This window comes from Haliotis asinina, chromosome 2, assembly GCF_037392515.1.
Source record: "Haliotis asinina isolate JCU_RB_2024 chromosome 2, JCU_Hal_asi_v2, whole genome shotgun sequence".
In the NCBI taxonomy this organism is placed as follows: Eukaryota; Metazoa; Mollusca; class Gastropoda; order Lepetellida; family Haliotidae; genus Haliotis; species Haliotis asinina.
In genome coordinates this window covers 45,668,739-45,688,169 of record NC_090281.1, presented here as the reverse complement: position 1 = coordinate 45,688,169, position 19,431 = coordinate 45,668,739, and the positions used below count along the sequence as shown (strand labels likewise).

The 19,431-nt window shown below is 38.9% G+C and overlaps 1 protein-coding gene across 1 annotated transcript; it reads right to left on the bottom strand.

The window, feature by feature from the left end:
* Window positions 1–451: 451 nt before the first annotated feature.
* LOC137273798 (neutrophil cytosol factor 2-like) lies at window positions 452–15,107 on the bottom strand. The gene is made up of 7 exons (XM_067806656.1): window positions 14,811–15,107; window positions 11,511–11,593; window positions 9,231–9,339; window positions 8,610–8,747; window positions 7,217–7,324; window positions 5,343–5,399; window positions 452–4,083 (listed from the first exon to the last, which is right to left on the bottom strand). The coding sequence occupies exons 1-7, from the start codon at window positions 14,988–14,990 to the stop codon at window positions 3,484–3,486; spliced, it is 1,275 nt and encodes a 424-aa protein (XP_067662757.1). The 5' UTR covers window positions 14,991–15,107; the 3' UTR covers window positions 452–3,483.
* Window positions 15,108–19,431: the final 4,324 nt, after the last annotated feature.

Below are 19,431 nucleotides of genomic sequence, written 5' to 3'. Positions count from 1 at the left end.
GGGGCCCGTTTTACAAATCTCTCGTAAGCCTAAGATCTCTCTCGTAACTTTTCTCGTAGCATTTGCAACTCCTATGTTACAGTATGCCAGGTACAAGAGCTAAGAGAAAAGTTCCGAGATCTTAGGCTTGCGAGAGTTTTGTGAAACAGGCCCCTGACCACCCGATCTCATTAGCTGCCTCTTCCGATAAGCCTGGTTTACTGAAGATCAGTTCTAACCCAGACCTTCCCCGGTAAGGTCCTTTTCCACATTTTCTTTTTACTTGTTACTTTACTAGGAAAACCAAAGCACGAGTGTATGATTTGTTGGACATTGTTTTTGGCGGTACTACTTTATATAGCAAGGTACAGCTATGACTAATCTAGGATTTCACGCCATGACCTACAGATCTTGACAAAAAGGAAGGGAGGCAACCTGCAAAAGAGCCATTTAAAGAAACAAACAAAGCGTGTACACGTGTGTGATTATGTTTTAATAAATTAACTATATAAATGTAGCTTCAGTGAGATGGATAAATGTCAACAATGGAATGGTGTTTGGCATACTTCTATTGTATCAGTACGTGGAATAACATGGGTAATAATAATAAATATCATGTGACCAGCACAATAAGTTAGGTTAAATATAGACATATAACAATTTTTTTCCAAAACCAGTTCAGAAATATTCAGGGAGTGCGTAAGGGCAGGTGAAAATAACAAAAAGAATATAATTTTTTCCACATCCAACCTGGTATACAAAATCGAACACAGCATCAGAATGATCAAATATATCCTTCCTTCATAATCTGCATCCTCTCAAACGTTTTCTAATTTGTTTTATATAAGGAAAAATGCTTTACCTTGCTTTTAGAAATATTGCAGTATCATTGCATGGGAGGCACTGAGGGAGTATCAAACTTTGGTCTTCAGCTTAACAAGTAAATGCTTTAACCACTGGGCTATTCCACCACCCTGTTTTTGAACATATGCAACAATCATAAAACATTTTCAGTGTACCTTACAGAACCATTTAGGGACTATTCACAATATATGGCCTCATGTACAAAATGTGAATGATCCCCGCTAAAAGTTTAACACAAAATTAGTGACCCCCCTGCATGTCATGTAGAAAATGAATGACCCCTCCAATCCCCTTTCCATATTTTTTAAGAATAATTGTTTAAACATTGTTATGTATAAAATTCCCTACCCCTTCCCATATGCGTACAGAACTGATGACCCCTACAACCTCCCCAGAACAAAATGGGTGACTCCCCCTCACCTCTCTCCCCCAAACACACTTATACACACATCTGCCCTTAGTTGTTAGCACTGCAATACTATTTTGCTATATAAAGCTGCAATATTTCAATGGAAACAAGGAGGCATGTAAGATGGTGAGAGTGATCAATATATGCAACAACTGGGGTATGATGTCCTGCTAATAATTAGGTTACAAAGCCTGACTTCCCATTCCATTATTAAACTGTGAGTGAGTAAATGTTGCTGGAAGCCATATCAGCAATTTTGCAGCTATTTGCAGCAACTTTAACTTGAGTTGTGTTTGTGTGTTTCCGTTGATCACCAATGATTCAGTAGGTGTCATGAAATGAACATCTGTGGTAACAAGGAAAATACATTCCCCCTTCGTTACTATGTAAGGTTCTGAGGAGGCGTGGGATGGGGTAGGGGGGCTTAAGTTTGCACAGTTCACTTTCACCGAGAGTTCCAGTGGACATTTAATACATTTTAACAACAAAAGGGGGCATGACTGACCACAAAACTATTTAAAAAAAAACATTAGACACTAACAACTATGTGTAAAAATGAAACATGATTAAAACTAAAAAAAAGTTCAGCAACAACAGAAAAAATTTCCTTTATGATAAAAGACATACTTGGGTTCAACGCATGGTCTCTGAAACCTGTCCCTGAAATATACGTTTGCTTGTTGTATCATGCTGCACAAACCATTTTCAAGCCTATATGATATGAGTCAGTACCTGACAATCTAATGATTGGCATCATGAGCAACTGAGACACAACGATAGAGTCCATCTGATCCTGTTTGTCACCTGCTATGACAGCATGGATTACTGATGACTGATTCCAACCAGGACGTTCACGGCCTGACAAGACATGACTGATCCATAAGACTATTACCACAGAGACAGAACTAACACTGACCTTAACATACAAACCTCAGGCATGACAATTGAATACTACTGAAAGGGACACAACTCTAAAACAAAGGGACATAACTCTACAACAATGGGACATAACTCTAAAACAAAGGGACACAACCCTGCACAGCAAGGCAACAACCTGTTGACATACAAATATAGCAGTGGTTACAAAACAGGTTTTAAAAGTATCATTGAGTGATTAGTACTGAGTATTACAATCAAGAGTGACTCAAGACTAGGTTCTTGTCTACATGTATGCGGGACTGTTGTCAATTTGAGCAAACAAGAAAAACATTAAATCACAACAGAAAATAAAAAATTGCAGCCTCTGAGACCACTGACTCATTCCTGCAACAGTTAATATTCATAACGATCCATTACATTTGAATAAACACAATAACATTACAGAAAATGGGGTTTTAATATTACGGTTAATGTTTAGTATTGTTAGTTTGTTTCTTGATGAAAGTGAAAAACACCAATATTCCAGCTTTATGGTGGCAGTCTGTAATTAATCAATTCAGGACTAGACAATCGAGTGACAGACAGCACAAGCATTGATCAGTCATGTGTCAACCAAATCAGAATTCTGTGGAGATTGTATATACAGGAATGTGGACTAACTGCAGCATGAAACAGTTTGTTAATAATGACATGTGTCAACAAAGGCAGTGAGTCTGACAACTCAATCCCATTAGTGGCCTCTTATGACAAGCATGCATCACTGAAAACCAATCCAAAACTGGATCTTCATGGGCTGGCACCTTCAGGATATACAGAATGGAATACTGTAATGTGGGGTTCTATGGTATGGCTCAAAGTGGAATAGTGCTGTGAGGCCTTTCTTTGAAGAATTTTTTTATATTACTGCTTGTTGGGTTGACAATAAAATAAACAAAGACACTTCCTATTAATGTTCTTGCTTAAAAAAGTAGCATAAATATGTTGCTCCTTGTGTGTCATTTCTCCGCATTTCTACAGTCTAATTTCAAATTCACACATTTGGGGTGACACCTTAACAATGAATTCAGTGGAATAAAAATATGGTTTAAAACTGAATTCAGCAGAATACAACATGGCTGAAAATTGAATTCAATGGAACATAACGTAGCTTAGAACTGAACTCATTGCTGAGGGCAGAACTTGTAAAACTATATCCTACTCAGGAAAACCCTGAACTGATTCATTCAGCGCAATAACATCACAGTTAGTTTCTGACTAGCTATTTATCAACTGACTCATGCTTATGACTATGAGTAAAACCAAAAGATCTACAGTTATGATTGCTGAAACAAGAATGTAATTGATTGACACAGCTACACTCTCCGCTTTAGTACTGGTGGTGGTGGCCGTGGCGGTTTGTCTCTCTTCACTGAAACCGTTTCATTTTTCAAAACTGGTGGAGCACATCTTGGAGGAATTGGCCTTGACCTTTCATCTGAACTTGACCTTATGTGGCCATTCAGTCCTGAACTTGTTTTCAGATATTTACTGTTGAAGTCCTTGTTAGCATCAGGTGGCAGTGCAGGGGGAGGTCGAGAAGGAGGTGGAGGGATTGATTCCTTCATGGCCTTATCACTGTTAACACTATGATGGTCACTTGTAGAGGGTGGATTTGGAGGAGGTCGGGTTGGAGGTGGAGGTGTGGATTCCTTCATGGCCTTGATATTGTCAACACTATGATAGTCACTTTTACAGGATGGATTTGGAACACGTCGGGTTGGAGGTGGTGGGGTCAAGGACAGCTTCATGGCCTTGATATCTTTGACACTTATATGGTTACTGTTTCTTGATGGGTTTGGAGCAGCTCGGGTCGGAGGTGGAGGGGTCAAAGACCCCTTCATGGCCTTGATATTGTCGACACTGAGATGGTCACTTTTTCTGGATGGATTTGGAGATGCTGGGTTGGAATGGCACTGTATGAAAAAAATGAACAAGACCGAAATTAATATTTGCATTTTTCAATACATAAACTCAGCTAAGTACAGGATATACTGAATTTGGAAACTGAGAGACTGAAGTCCCCTTGAGGCCTCTCCCATTGTGTTTGAACTCAGTACCCTTACCAATAACATGTTCATTTATCTTTCATATTTGATTTCAAACACAAATATATTTTCGATCAATATGAAAAACATTTGAACAGCAGTGATGGATTGTAGAGATGATGGTAAATGTACACGCCATGGATGGGTCTGAGATTTTATGCCAGTGTTGACAACTTGCCAGATTCGACAGATGCCAGTTTTGACAGCTTCCACTGTATTTGTGATTTATACATTTTGTAATAAAAACACTTACTTCACAAAGCCAATGATGCAGTCCATGTCTGTATAGGGATATCTTTTAACCTTTGTGTTAATAAAATCGGTCACTTCAAAGTGATAAATAGCCCAGCACCAACCAGTCACATTATTTCAGCATGTGAAAATGCTTAAGTTGGAGTCAAAATTATGTTCTGGCTGCGTGGAGATAATTTAAATAGGTATTCTAATATTGAAATGAAATATGATGATGGCCATCGAAAATCGGAACTAAGGTGTCAGATTGATTTTCTATGAATTGAACTGATTTGTTGCAGCCCTAACCTGAACCTTTACTTTGTGAAAAATGATGTTTTGGAGTATATTCTTTAACCATCATAGGGTGATTTGCTAAACTTGCCAAATTTGTCGCTCAGAAATCAAACATTTCAAAACCAATATTGGACTATCAGTGAAATATGTTTGGACTGAAATGATCTAGGTAGCCTAAAAAACTTAAAATCCCCTTCATATTTTAACACTCAGACAAAATGTAGAGACACAACACACATTGTGTCATCAGCAGTGTTGTATCAGCAGGAGAGGGTTACCTGCCCTTAGTTAAAAATCTGGCAAGAGTTATGAATAAGAAATTCAAGAATGAATAATACTTGGTGAAAATACAGTTGGATGATGATGATGATGATGATGATGATGATGATGATTTTACAGATTTGACAGGTGTTTTCAACTAGATGCATACTGCACAAATGAGAAATATTTTGATAATTTATAATTCTGGTTCCTCCATTACAAGCTAAACCCTAAACACAACTCTAAAATGGTTTCATAGGAATTACTTATGACAGAGGTATGAAATCTGGTTTGATTTCAGTGGGAAGTACTTATCAATGTAAATGATGTTTTCTCACCTTCCTGGCACCTTCAAATCCAACAAACTTGTCATGTGGGGAAATCGATGACACCACCTGTCAATCATGCAAAACACAAGGAGAGTGAGTAACATTTCAAGCCACTTCTGAACATTTTTCAAAACATAATACTGCAGATAACACTGAAATTTGGCATCATTTACAGGCCCCCCTAAGTAATTGAAGGAATTACAGCAAATTTGAAGGAATTGCATCTCAAATGGATACAAACGCAGCCCACTCGCGAAACAATTGCAGCGATATCGGTAGTTTAGCGGTAATAACAGAAACACATCGGCCCTATCGGAAGCAATGTCGGTAATACTGGAAACACGCTCGGCCATCTTCGGAGATTTTTCGGTCGCGAGCGGAAACTCATGCAGCAAAACATGGCGTTGTTGGAAGAAACACCTGTCTCGGTGAATTGTGTTTTTCGTTCCTACTATTACGTTTTTATACCTATCCATTTTTGACAACCCGTGTTGAATGCGTTTAGGTATGAGGTGTTGTCGGGACAATAGCTTATGTTTTTAGGAAAAGATTGCCACTGCAGAACAGTGTCACAAGTCATGCCCCTGGAGATTGTTTACACCTGAACATCGAAGTCGTGCCGATGATTACGAACATCATGAACGTGCACCATGAAGAAGTTTATGAGCCATAATTTTTCTTTCTATGAAGTGCAATTGACAAATTTAAACACATTTTACAAAAAAATGATGTTATATCTAGCGCACGTTCGTAATCATCGGCACGACTTCGATGTTCAGATGTAAACAACCTCCAGGGGCATGACTTGTGACACTCTTCTAGAGTGACTATCTTTTCCTAAAAACATAAGCTATTGCCCCGACAACACCTCATACCCAAACGCATTCAACACGGGTTGTCAAAGATGGATAGGTATAAAAATGTAATAGTGGGAACTAAAAACACAACTCACCGAGACGGGTGTTTCTTCCAACAACGCCATGTTTTGCTGCGTGAGTTTCCGCTCGCGACCGAAAAATCTCCGAAGATGGCCGAGCGTGTTTCCAGTATTACCAACATTGCTTCCGATAGGGCCGATGTGTTTCCATTTTTACCGCTAAACTACCGATATCGCTGCAATTGTTTCGCGAGTGGGCTGCGTTTGTTTCCATTTGAGATGCAATTCCTTCAAATTTGCTGTAATTCCTTCAATTACTTAGGGGGCCCTGATTTAGTGTATACTGATGTCTACAAAGTGACCTCATGAGTTATGTAACCCTAAGAAACCCTTGAGATCGATTCTAATTATACCTATCAAAAAAGCAATTGTAAACAAATCACCAACACATACATAATTATATGTTTGTCTTCTTTACTTTTTCATCAGTGCTTAGTTGTGTAAAACTCCAGAGCATTGACTGGTAAAAAATATTGTTTCATTTCTAGTAATGAAGTAAAGCAAATGAAGAATCTGTTTCAGTTGTTTTAATTTAAGAGTGAGTGAGTTTAGTTTTATGCCACACAATATTCCACCTTTATGGCAGTAGTCTGTAAATAATCAAGTGGACTAGACAATCCAGTAATCAAAGTCATGAGCATAAATCTATGCAAATGGGATACAATGTCATGTGTCAACCATGTCAGCGAGTCTGACCACACGATAAGGATGGTCGCCGCTTTCAACAAGCATGGGTTACTGAAGACCAATTCTAACCCGAATGTTCACAGGGTTTTAAAAGCTTCACACTGAATCAGGGTGCCTGCTGCCTTTGTTAAAATCTGGGTTTGATGAAGAGTTGTTTCAGGCAGATTTATTATGGAATGTTGTTCAGATGCTGGCTAAAAGAAAGAAGATGCTTTAAAAAATTTTGCATGTTCACTCAAATCTGTCAAATCAGTCATACCTTCGCCTGGCCAAGGAAGTCTTTCTTCTGCAGGTTGGCAACGAGTGATTTTGATGGACGGAATACTGACTCCTTTACTGGGAGTTCCAGCATAGACAGATTTGGGGTCTGCAACAGAATATTTTGTCAGTCATGACTTTGTAACATTTTACCTCATTACAAATAAATCGTGGTCGTGTCTTTAGAACTCCAGATAATTTCTTTTCCCATGAAGTATTTACTCACATACACAGTATTTGGTCAATGAGATTTTGTTAAGACATATTTATCAAATTATGGAAATAATAATTTTGTGTATATATATATATATATATATTGTTGCTGCTGCTGCTGCTGCTACTGCTCCTGCTGCTACTACTACTACTACACCCTCAATATCTATAGGGTGTATGTTCCAATAAATTTTCAATATACCCTGGATGCATCTATGGCTCCGCTACATGATTTTATTACCTCCCTTTGTTAGCTCCTCATTCTCCCAGTAGCTAATCAACTCTGCTGCTGTTACAACCGAGCTTGACAATGACAACACAAGATAGCGAATGCAAAGGTTTGTTCACAGTGTGACTCAGATTTGGGGGAGATCATTGAAAGAGTCATGTCCAAAACTTTCAAAAAATATTTAGAAGAACTCTTTATACTCTTTCAGAGTTCACCTGCATGATTTGCGTTGTGAAGTTCGATCAGTTAGATAATTTAAAAAGCAAAAGTAAGCTGTGATTGGTATGCTCAACTTCCCTGATTGCATAAAAGGCTAGCCTTGGGAGGTAATAAAATCATTGTGCAGAGCTGTAGATGCAACCAGGGCACAGTGGAGATATTTCAGAACATGTACCCCGGGGATATCGAGGATGCTACTACTGCTGCTATGACTACTGCTGCTCCTACTACAACTTCTACTGTTACTAGTATTGCTAATGTTACTACTACTACTGCTATGACTGCTTCTGCTACTACAATGACATCCACTGCTACTCCTGCGACTTTTGCTACTACTACTGCTATGACTACTGCTACTAGAACGACTTCCAGTGCTACTACTACTGCTACTGTTAAGACTGCTGCTACTGCTACCAACGCTGCTGTGACTGCTACTACTGCTGCTACTACTACTCTTCCTTATGCTACTATCCCATTCTCTAACTCTGATGCGACTACTGCTGCTTCCCAATTCTCAATATCCGATACTTCTGCTGCTGCCACTACTACTACTCCTACTGCTTCTTCTACTACTGCTACTGCTATTGCTATTACTGCTATGACTGCTACTACTGCTGCTACTACTACTACTTTTACTACTTCTAGTACTACTACCAGTACAACTACTTCTGCTCCTATTGCTACCATTTAGTTTTGTAATGATCAGTTTGCATGTATTTCTGGCAACACCAACCGGCAAGGAGGACAAGGCAGCAATGATGGTTCTTTCATGTTGAGGATCCTTCACAAGTCGAGACGCTTTCTGAACACATTCACATGCTCCCTGTGAGTCAGACTGGCTCTGTAACGTCACAGCCAGGTTCATCAGCACCTATCACACAGGAACAGTTACACGTTGTAAAGGAGTGGGACAGGAACGGTGCAAAAACATGTATAAATGTTTCCATATTTATCAGAAGTGAAGAAAATGAGCTCCACATTTTAAGTATTTTCAGAAGTAAGTCAACAGCTGATTAGATTAAATAGCCACAGGGAATCTATGTGGAAAAGCTTCGATGGAAAAACACTGAAAATTTCACTCAGACGCTACTCAATCCAGGTCAGAATTGCTTCCAACTATTCTGTGCTAGACAAAACAAAACCAATGGTCAATATTATGAGCACCATCTGAACAATCAGGCTACACTGACGCGCAGTCACCCGAGTCGCATCTGAGGACAACAGCCAATCTAGTGGTTTTTCACAACAAGGACCAGGTTGGCCAATTCTATAATGGGTTACAAAGGCAGAATAGTGGATCTGATCACACAGACAAACAAAATAGAAGAGACGTAGAGGTTTGACAAAGGGTCACCTGGCTTGTGTACAGTTTGATGGGGAGCCCTAGCTGCCTGTAGTCAATCAGATTGCTGCCTCTCATTTTGTCCAGTGTACTCCGAAAGTCAGTCTCGGCCTCCCTGTACCTGAAACAACCATTGTCACTTGTGATGACAGATGAGGCAAATGTTTTTCAAGTTCAACTGATTTAGAAATTTCCCCTCTATTAAAAGTAAGGTAAGATGTGAAAAGCAATATTTGTTTATTTTGAGTGTCCTGAAAATTATACATCTAACATTGTCATTTTATCCCTGTTTATTTCTTTGATCATGGATCCAGCTAAGCTAATTTCTTCAAAATTCTCAAAAAAAAAGAAAGAATTAGAAGATAAAGCTACCCCTGTTTTCAATTTTGCAGTCTTTTATCATTGATTTAAGACAGCTAAATGTAATTTCACAACTGAACATGGTTAAGTTGGTTTTGATGAGCTCTCAGTCAGTCAGAATCGAGTATCATAAAATGTTGTGCTAGGATACAAACTAACACATTCCAAGTCATACAATACACACAAAATTATTTTGTGATGACCTATTGTATGAAAACAAACCATTTAAGGACTCATGTGGTTCAATGTGACAATAATACATCACAAACACATTCAGTCGAAAAGCTGTAGTAAAGTTTCTAGCATAATAATGATAATATATCTAGAGTTATGTCCCTTGCCCTTTGTACACTGTACTGATGGTGCCCAGTGCACAGGCTATATTATAAGGCAATGAGTTACAATAGGTTAAAATGAGTCAGGTTTGTTTAATACTGCACATATTCAATACATCAAACATAAAAAAACACTTTCAAAACACAAACAGAATCTGAAATATCCCTTTTTTTTCATTTATGTTCCAAACAATCATGTCAGTTATCACATCTGGTTTAAAATAAACTGAGGGAGATGCTAAAACGTTCTGGGAATAACTTAGACAATGTAAAGTTTGCATGTAATAAGTACAATACTTAAAGTGACTAAATGTCTGGGCTGGGCGAGGTGGCTAAAGTGCCAAGCTAGTGATCAAGCGAGTTCGAGGTGCTGGGATCGAGTCCATCTGTGACCGGGTGTAGAAACCGTGGAGTCAACTTTGTGTGCAGAGTCTTTCCGTGTTGTCACAACCCCTAGTGTACAGTATACAACCCTGTGCACTTAAGAACCCACGAATCTGTTGGTACATGACCACATGGTGACCACATAAATACGTGCAAACACCTAGTTGCAGGTAAAGCAAAGTGGAGTAAACATGGACAAAGTCTTCTGACTGTGTGTCCCAGTCCACAGAGCTGTGAATGGGTACCTCGATAGGATGAGAGAGCCACAAATAACTAAGTATACTTTCCAGGGAGTTGAGACTGATAATACGATGGGCCGTTCAGATATTGAAATATATGTCAGCGCCTTGAGCAAGCACTAGTTGCCTGGATATGTGTGCTAAATAAATATCCCATAACATCACAAACATAACATTGATGAAAAAGGAAAATTTGCTTGTTGAATGGCACACAATGTAATTTGCTAGCTACATGGCAGCGATCTGTAAACAGTCAAGTCTCACTCATTGTATGCAACTGGAACATGATGAAATGTGTCAACCCAGATACCATCATAACAAGTCTGATCTTGCAGGTGCGTCTTGGAATAAGCATGGGTTATGAGGACCACTTCTAACCTGGACCTTCTTGGCCACTGTGCCAGCAGGTGTTGATCAGCGTGTTTCTGCTTTCCCTAAATTTTTCATGTGCTGCAAAACTAGAGGCCCAGTGCACATCAAACTTAGGACAATTGTGAATCAATCGAGCGATCAAACTAATGTTAGACATAATAATCAACTTTACAACTTGCTGAATACCAGGTTCATCCATGGTAATATATACAGAGCAAATGACCAAATCATGGAATCCGAGATTGAGAAACCTGTTCATTCACGACTGTCAAGTACCCCACCACACTTGGGCATTTTACGGGATGCTTTAATTACCCTGCATCGCGGTCGCACCCAATCCAGTTTGTTCCATGGTTATTGATTTAATTAGGGGGAAGCACTTCTCATGTACCCGTTACATCTCTGACTGGTGATGGTCAAAGCCATGCCATTGTTAACATGACAATAACTAAATTCTGAACTTTTAAGCCAACCCCTGTAGACTTGGGGTTTCAAGGTCATCATAGAAAAATTAAAACTGGCAATAGGTCTACCACTTTAAGTTTAATTAAATTAACCGCTTTCAGTGAAATGAACCAACTTTGTTGGTCTACTAAAATCACCTTTTCAGTTTCAAGTATGTGCATCCTCTTTGAAAATGCGCTACCGCCAAATATGGATCTTTGGTGATGGCATCAGAGAACCACTGAAAAACAAGACAGAATGTGTTGTATGTAAGGATAAAAAAACGAATAACAGCAGTGGTAATCAAATATCTAAAAACTAACCTCACATTAGGCTCATAATAATCCAATAATCCATCTATGTCAAATTAAATGTATACGTATGTGTTGGTTACCATCCTGGCTGGCTTGGATATATTCTATTTTATATATTCTGAGGGGAAAAAAAACAAGGGACCATATGAAAGGACAAACATTCTCTATTTTCTACCTTGTAAAAACATAAGGACCACTTTTCCTGTTATGTGATGCCTAATTTTTTGCCCTCAGTATATCTTGTTTTGATAAATAACACCCAAATTCAAGGAAAAACACTCCTTTTGAAAACATTTATGAACAAAGTAGAAAATGGATACAGCTTACAAACATAGAGCGACCAAATTTAAAAGTCTTGTCAATAGTCCTTTATCATATCATTAAAATTATACAAGAATAACGACCTCGTGAGTAGCAAATTAACAACTATAGCGAACGGATTTACTACCACCAAAACCCGATTAACAACTCAGTGTCACCTCAGCCATTTAGAGGTATACAGCAACATTGTTTGATGGTCACAAAACAAACATATCATGTTTAAAAGCTTCACTGGTATACAGGTCTTCAGTTTCATAACCTAATCATATATATGTCTCTACATCTCTGCAATCCAAGATGGCAGTCAAATGTTAGTAACAATCAATGGACATGATGGATATAGCCAACTAAATTTCTCGGTCCCATGGTGTTTGTTTTATCAATGCTCTATTGTAGTAGTTTTTAGAGATGATGAATACAAAAACATTCATCAATGACTAAGCTTTGATTCACCGAATATGGAACATTTTCATTTCAGTTTTGGAATATATGCTGACATTTGTTGAAGAAAAGGTTTTGAATGTCACCCAGTTCTCAATAATCCTGAAAAATCCATTTTTACATGAGGTAACTATGTAATTAGAGTAGCTTCACACTGCCATACAACCTGTCAACCAGATATGTCAAATATACTACTATCATTTCTTCTATCATATTTTGCAATTTTAGTATTTCCCAATCTGCCAAAAGACTGAAGAAATGATCCTGTGTAGACAGTGTGCTGGATTGTAGAGCTGATGATAAATGTACAAGCAACCGATGGGACTGAAATTTTGTGTCGGTGTTTACAACTTTCCGGATTGGACAGATGCTGGTGTTGATAGCTTCCACTGCAGCAATCATAGGAAGTTTGCTGAGTAAAACTAATTATTTCTAGGGAAAATTCGGAAGCGTTATGTCTTAATGATATCATCAATAATTTTATGGTTTACACAAGAGTAAATTCTTCGTTTCTCATCAAACTGATATCCAGGTTATGACCGCTTGTGTGACAATACAAATTAGGACGTTTAAGTTATAGTTATGAGCATAGTATCACAAGTGAGGAAATAGTGTGGGGCGTTTTCAACATAGGAGCTCGACTTTGATATATTTAAAAGTATGACCTAAGTACGGGTGCCGGTCAAATCGCCCCAGCGACAAAACGCCCCAGCAAATTTGGTCAAATCGCCCCAGATATTTGGTCAAATCGCCCCAGGGGGGTAGTCAAAACACCCCAGTTTATTCAAAATGGTTTGATATATGCCATAAATGCATGGTTTTGTCAACTTTCATACTATATTCTTCACATAATATTATGTGTTATATTATTAGTAATATCCCATGCCTAGGTAACACCGTAATATCAATTATTTGGTAAAGAATTACAATCTGTATAAAACTTCCATGTTACAGCCTTCACATAAAACTACGTAGTAATGTTTCTGATAAATATTTAACTAGGAAATTGATAAGAGCAAAAGTAATATTCATGGATAGACAGCACTTATAACACCAATTACTTGCATGTTATCTATGCTTTTGTTAATTACAAGAATTAAATGAAAGGCTTGTATAGAATGTTTTTTTTGGTCGTAAATGTACAGTTTTTGTCAGCAAGTATGGGACTTAATACATATCAAAACAATCTACAGCTGCTCTTGTCAAAAAGTGCGGCCGTAAATGCATAGGTTTTCTCAATAAGTATAGTATAATACTTATGAAAACAATTTGCTGGGTTTTTTTTAATTACTCTTGTCAAAAAGTGAGGTCGTAAATTCATAGGTTTGGTCAACAAGTATGGTATAATACTTATCAAAACAAGAGTCATCAGAAGATGACATATCCCCCCGGCCCCCACATGTTTGAGAGGACAAATAATCTGAGAGTTACTCATTGTGTTTTAGACTAAGTTTGAATTGTTTCCATGGAATTCATGAAAATTATAAATGCCATACATCTGTAACCAGCAAAGTCACAATTTCAAGATCTGTCTCATATATCTGCTGATCTGTTGAAAGATATGAAATGGTTTTCGAGTTCTGCTCCGGAAACAAAGCCCATTCCTCCATTTTGAGACTAAGAAAAACAAATGAAATATAAATACAAAAAAATCTGTAAATAGCAAAAGGCACAACCATAGGCTGAGATAACTACATCTATCAAGTTTGGTCTAAAAATATTGAATGGTTTCTGAGTTATGCTCCGGACGGGACAGGTTCCCCTATACCCTTTACATGCCCCATCTGCAAAGAGACACTGAGGGAAAGCAGTCCCATAGACCACTCATTTCATGGACGAGTGGAAAGCATGATGTTATGATTACACAATGCCAAACAAACAACTATGCATTTACAGCATTTACAATAAATATTTTATACAAACCTTTTACTGTATTCAGATTGTAATTCTTTACCAAATAATTGATATTACGGTGTTACCTAGTCATGGGATATTACTAATAATATAACACATAATATTATGTGAAGAATATAGTATGGAAGTTGACAAAACCATGCATTTATGGCATATATCAAACCATTTTGAATAAACTGGGGCGTTTTGACTACCCCCCTGGGGCGATTTGACCAAACCAGGGGCGATTTGACCAAATATCTGGGGCGATTTGACCAAATTTGCTGGGGCGTTTTGTCGCTGGGGCGATTTGACTGGCACCCCACATATATTAATTATTATATTTGATAAATTTAGGTCATATTTCTACAGATAATTAAGAGAGTCGAGCAACATTGACGGTCTGTTAAATGTCTGCGATACTTACCTTACTTATTATATGCTTATTAAAATCCCCACGTCTAACAACGACTCTGCAGTTGTTCTCACCTTCAAAGCCTGGTCGTACGAGGCTACTGCCCCTGTCAGATACGTCACGCCGATGTTGAAAAGGATTTTAGCTGATGGGTCGGTGATTTGTCGAAATTTTTCAACGGCTTCTTCATACCTTCCACTTTCAAATCGAATTATTGCTTCATTCCACGTCGTTAATATCTCTTTCAGAGACATCTTCGTCGCTCTTCCCTGCCCGTTGACATTTACCAGACATGCTATTGTTGACTCAGGAAGGTGAGAATTCGTCAAACATCAGTTTGGAAAGGGCGTGTGGGAATTCCCAAGGAATACCGGAAGCTAGCTTTAACTATTTGTAAAACAACTATTATCATATTTACAAAAAAAATGACTCTTAATGAATATATAGAATAAAGTACAATATACATACGTAGATTTGAATTATGTAATCATGCAAATATTATACCGAACACTAGCATGTTTAGGTCATTAAAACAGCATGAGTTAGGGTTTCTTTCGAATAACGTTCAATATAGATATTAGTTGTTAACCAAACAGTACATTTCACATTCAAGGATGACGCTATGATTGACAACGAGGCTGAGGATATCCTGTCAATGTGATTGTTTCAGTCGGCTCGTAGTGCAAAGAGTAAATGTGAAACCTATCCAGAAAAAAATCAGTGGTAGTGATCTTATTTTCCGTTCTGAAACAGTTATATGAGTAACATACAGATAACGTAAATGTCCAACTGCATTTTACGTTGCCAAAGGCGGAAATATTCGCAATGCAATAACCTCAAGATCTATCTAGAGCCCAAATGGACTAGCTGACAATTACAGTCATGTAGACATCTTAAACTGTTCCTTTATATAGGCGTACTTCAGGTTGCCCAATGGTAAAAAGAAAGTTATTGCAAGATTGTTAAAAAGTAACAACTTTGAAAAATGTTTATCTAAACTCTAAAATATAACTTAACACATGACGACGTACGCGCGCATGCGCGCGCGAGCACACAGACACTCACACACACACACACACACACACACACACACACACACACACACACACACACCAATTACATCAAAAGAGTCGCACCTATCTCCAATACATAGCATATTCACAGACTAAACCTCGCCCCATGTATCACGAAAGTTTGTGATATGGCCTGTTGTGCTTGAAAATCAAATTTCCGCTAGGAAAATGAATAACAAACAGATACATATAATTTAATTTTTAATCTGAAATTTGGAAGTTAATTTCCTCTTAAACCAATGTTCTAAAGGTTAATCATTCAAACAGGTTTTACATGATGCATTGCAACGCAAAGTTTGGACCAAACTGATGAATTCAATATTTCATTGGTGAATATTTGTCTATTGTTTTCATGATAATGTTTTCGATTAAATTTTCTAACATGACTCCATGATGAAGATGAAAACTTTAAAACATCATTCAATGATTTTCTCACTACTTTGACATTTTAATACAACCGGTAGACATTTTGACAGTGTCGCTTCACAAACAAGATTAAAATGAAATTTATACCAAATCGTCGTGACAATATACTACGATAAACCATGGATTTCGAATTTGTAGCAATACAATATGAGAAATATATTTCTTGGACCATGTTATTCTAAGAATCCGGATATGTAACAAAATATAGTAATGTCTTCTCTATTTATTTTTTCGTAATTTTGTTCATTATTTTTGTTTCCTTTTCTGTGTGGTCCTGTGTAAGACCCCGCGATTTCGCTGTGCATGGGTGTGTCCAACTGGCACGACAGGAGCCTCTGTGTGGTTGTGGGGTTCGAATCACGGTGCGTTACAATAATGTTTTTTAGGTTTTTACACATTTCAAAGGGGTTGCAGGGATTGGCTCGTGACTAAAGCTCGCTGAAAACCTGGTTTTGATTCCCCATATGCATGGTACAATGTGTGAAGCCCATTTCTAGTGTACCCAGCTGTAATATTGCTGGAATATTACTAAAAGCGGCGGGAAAAACGTGCTCTCTGACTTTGGAACTACATGGAACTTGGGGCTATAATTAGTTTGATTATAGTTCTCGATCCCTGATTTTGTTGAAATGGACTTTTATACACAACTGACTGGCTTACCCCTGTAAGTTGCCATAGCAATTATGAAAGCGACATTCTCCGCTGTCACCTATGTCAGCTATGTATTTCCGTTACTATGACAGCAAGAACATGGTAAGTATATATACACTGACATGAATAGACGTGTACATTCCAAATCTATCGGCATTCAGGACACAGGATCTCCTAGCGCCTGCATTCGTGTAGTCCACAGGGAGACCCACTCTCTTATCTTTAAGTAGCAACACCTTAAGGATATTCGGAAACAACAGTTGGTATGTCAGATAATCTGTCACCCTCACAGTGAAGGGCTCTATTCGGTGTGCCAACTCTGATATTAAGATAACCGTACAGAGAGAGGTTCATACCCAGGAGTGAGGGAGTGAGTTTAGTTTTACACCGCTTTTAGCAATATTCCAGCAATATCACGGCGGGGGACACCAGAAAATGGGCTTCACACATTGTACCCATGTGGGGAACCGAACCCGGGTCTTCGGCGTGACGAACGAACGCTTTAACCACTAGGCTACCCCACCGCCCCTCATACCCAGGAGCTTTCAGATTCATCGCATTTATTCCACTTAGATGGCCTCAGTCTGTAAATATTCGGGTCCGGGTCAGACAATCCAGTGATAAATTGCATGGGCTTTGATCTACAAAACTGGGATATAAGATGACATGTGTCCACCAAATCAGCGACCCTTATCAGAAAAACAAAAATCTTCACACTTGTTCACATGCACAATCGAATGGTACCCAGATCTTCGACGTAAGGACTTGAATCAGGGTACATTTGAAAAACATCTTGCCACAATGTGTGACGCTCTGTTGTTGATGATGATGTTTATAATAATTTCGTCGTTTCCGTTGTCGCCATGTTATACTAGGGACAACACTTGTCGGTAAAGTACCAGTTAGTAGTTTTTCCGACAGCGAGGGTTTGAATCCCAGATGGGACTAAAGCCACCGGGGATCTAGTGTCTACCGATCTACACAGGCCGAGAGGAATCGCATCAGTGGGGTTCCCTTGAGAGCAAGTCAACCCCAAGCTGTACACGTGACGGTTCGGGTTAGAATTGATCTTCAGTAACCCATGTTTGTCGTAAGAGGCGAATAACGGGATCGGGTGGTCAGGCTCGGTGACTGGGTTGACCCCCGTCATCGGTTCTCAGTTACGCAGATGGATGATGTGGATAACTGGATTGTCTGGTCCAGACTTGATTATTTACAGACGGCCGCCATATAGCTGGAATATTGCTGGAATATTGCATAGTGCGGCGAAAAACTAATCTCATTCCCTCACTTTACCTCACGCTCGTTTATCAATGACAACCTGACTCCGCAGAATTTGTAGTGTACTGGTAAATAGCAATCCCAGCTATAACATGTTAAGCGTCATTATTCGTATAGTTGTATCTTTTCGGATCCCCTCACTAACCAACCACCTTTTATATTATAAGTCAAGAACCAAACTGGCACATTTATACCCATACTAAAGAACGCGGGTACAGTCTATTCTTAATTTCTACTTTCCGCATAAAAATTGTACATCACATATGCATGAATCACCAATGCATTTGCACGGGACGGATTCATACATCTGTACGAAGCCACACATTTTCGTGGTCTGCGGTTCATGATCCATCGATGACGTAGTGGTTCCACGTGTCACTGGAGGGCAGTGGCGTAGCCTAGTGGTTAAAGCGTTCGTTCGTCACGCCGAAGACTCGGGTTCGATTCCCCACAGTGGTACAGTACGTGAAGTCCATTTCTGGTGTTCCCCGCCGTGGTATTGCTGGAATATTGCTAAACGCGACGTAAAACCCAACTCACTCACTCACTAATGACCATGGGAACCCTCAACCTAGTCAGTGGAGGTTTCCACGTTGGACCAGTATGGCGCGTCGTCACTGACGCCGACCCACACGTCACACATGACATCAGCGCAGGAACAAGAGACAAGACGATGGTTCTACGCACCAGGGAGTTGACATTGTGACAGTCGCGGTATGCATTTGTCAATTTGATGGTGGCCAAATAATAATACGACGACGACGACGACGACGACGACGACGATGATGATGATGATAACGACCAAAGTAAATGTGATGATGATGATTTCATAGAATTTAGGTGCACTTTCAAGGTACGTATCGACCAAACAGTTGACCAAATCACTAACAGCAATATTTAAGGCATAGACATGTTGAGTTGTATTTAGACATGCCAGCTATTCAGTTGACTGTTTGCAGGATTAATGATACAGATCAGACTGTTCGGTCAACTGATGCTGTGACACTAATCTCACGGTGATCTTCCAAGTTTCGACGTCCTCTAAACAATTATCTTCGTGGGTTAGTTGAAAAGCCTCTAACAAAATCACCCTCGAATTATATAACTCTGCTGTCATAGATAGAGTTCAATCCTTACAAGAACTTCATATACAATGGTTGAAGAGTCTGTCATTGTTTTCGTATGCTGCCGTTAACATCTAGGGCGTTTGTATAGCAATGTATAAAACGTCTCTTTATAGACACGTGAACTCGAGGTGAAGGTT

What these genes read in the sequence shown, in the direction of transcription:
- LOC137273798 (XM_067806656.1), bottom strand. Translation starts at nt 14,990, where the DNA reads ATGTCTCTGAAAGAGATATTAACGACGTGGAATGAAGCAATAATTCGA. An exon ending in TCAAACTGTACACAAGCCAG is followed by an intron (nt 8,748 to 9,230) that starts GTGACCCTTTGT and finishes CCTGTGTGATAG; the next exon opens with GTGCTGATGAACCTGGCTGT. An exon ending in CTGCCTTGTCCTCCTTGCCG is followed by an intron (nt 7,325 to 8,609) that starts GTTGGTGTTGCC and finishes ATTCTGTTGCAG; the next exon opens with ACCCCAAATCTGTCTATGCT.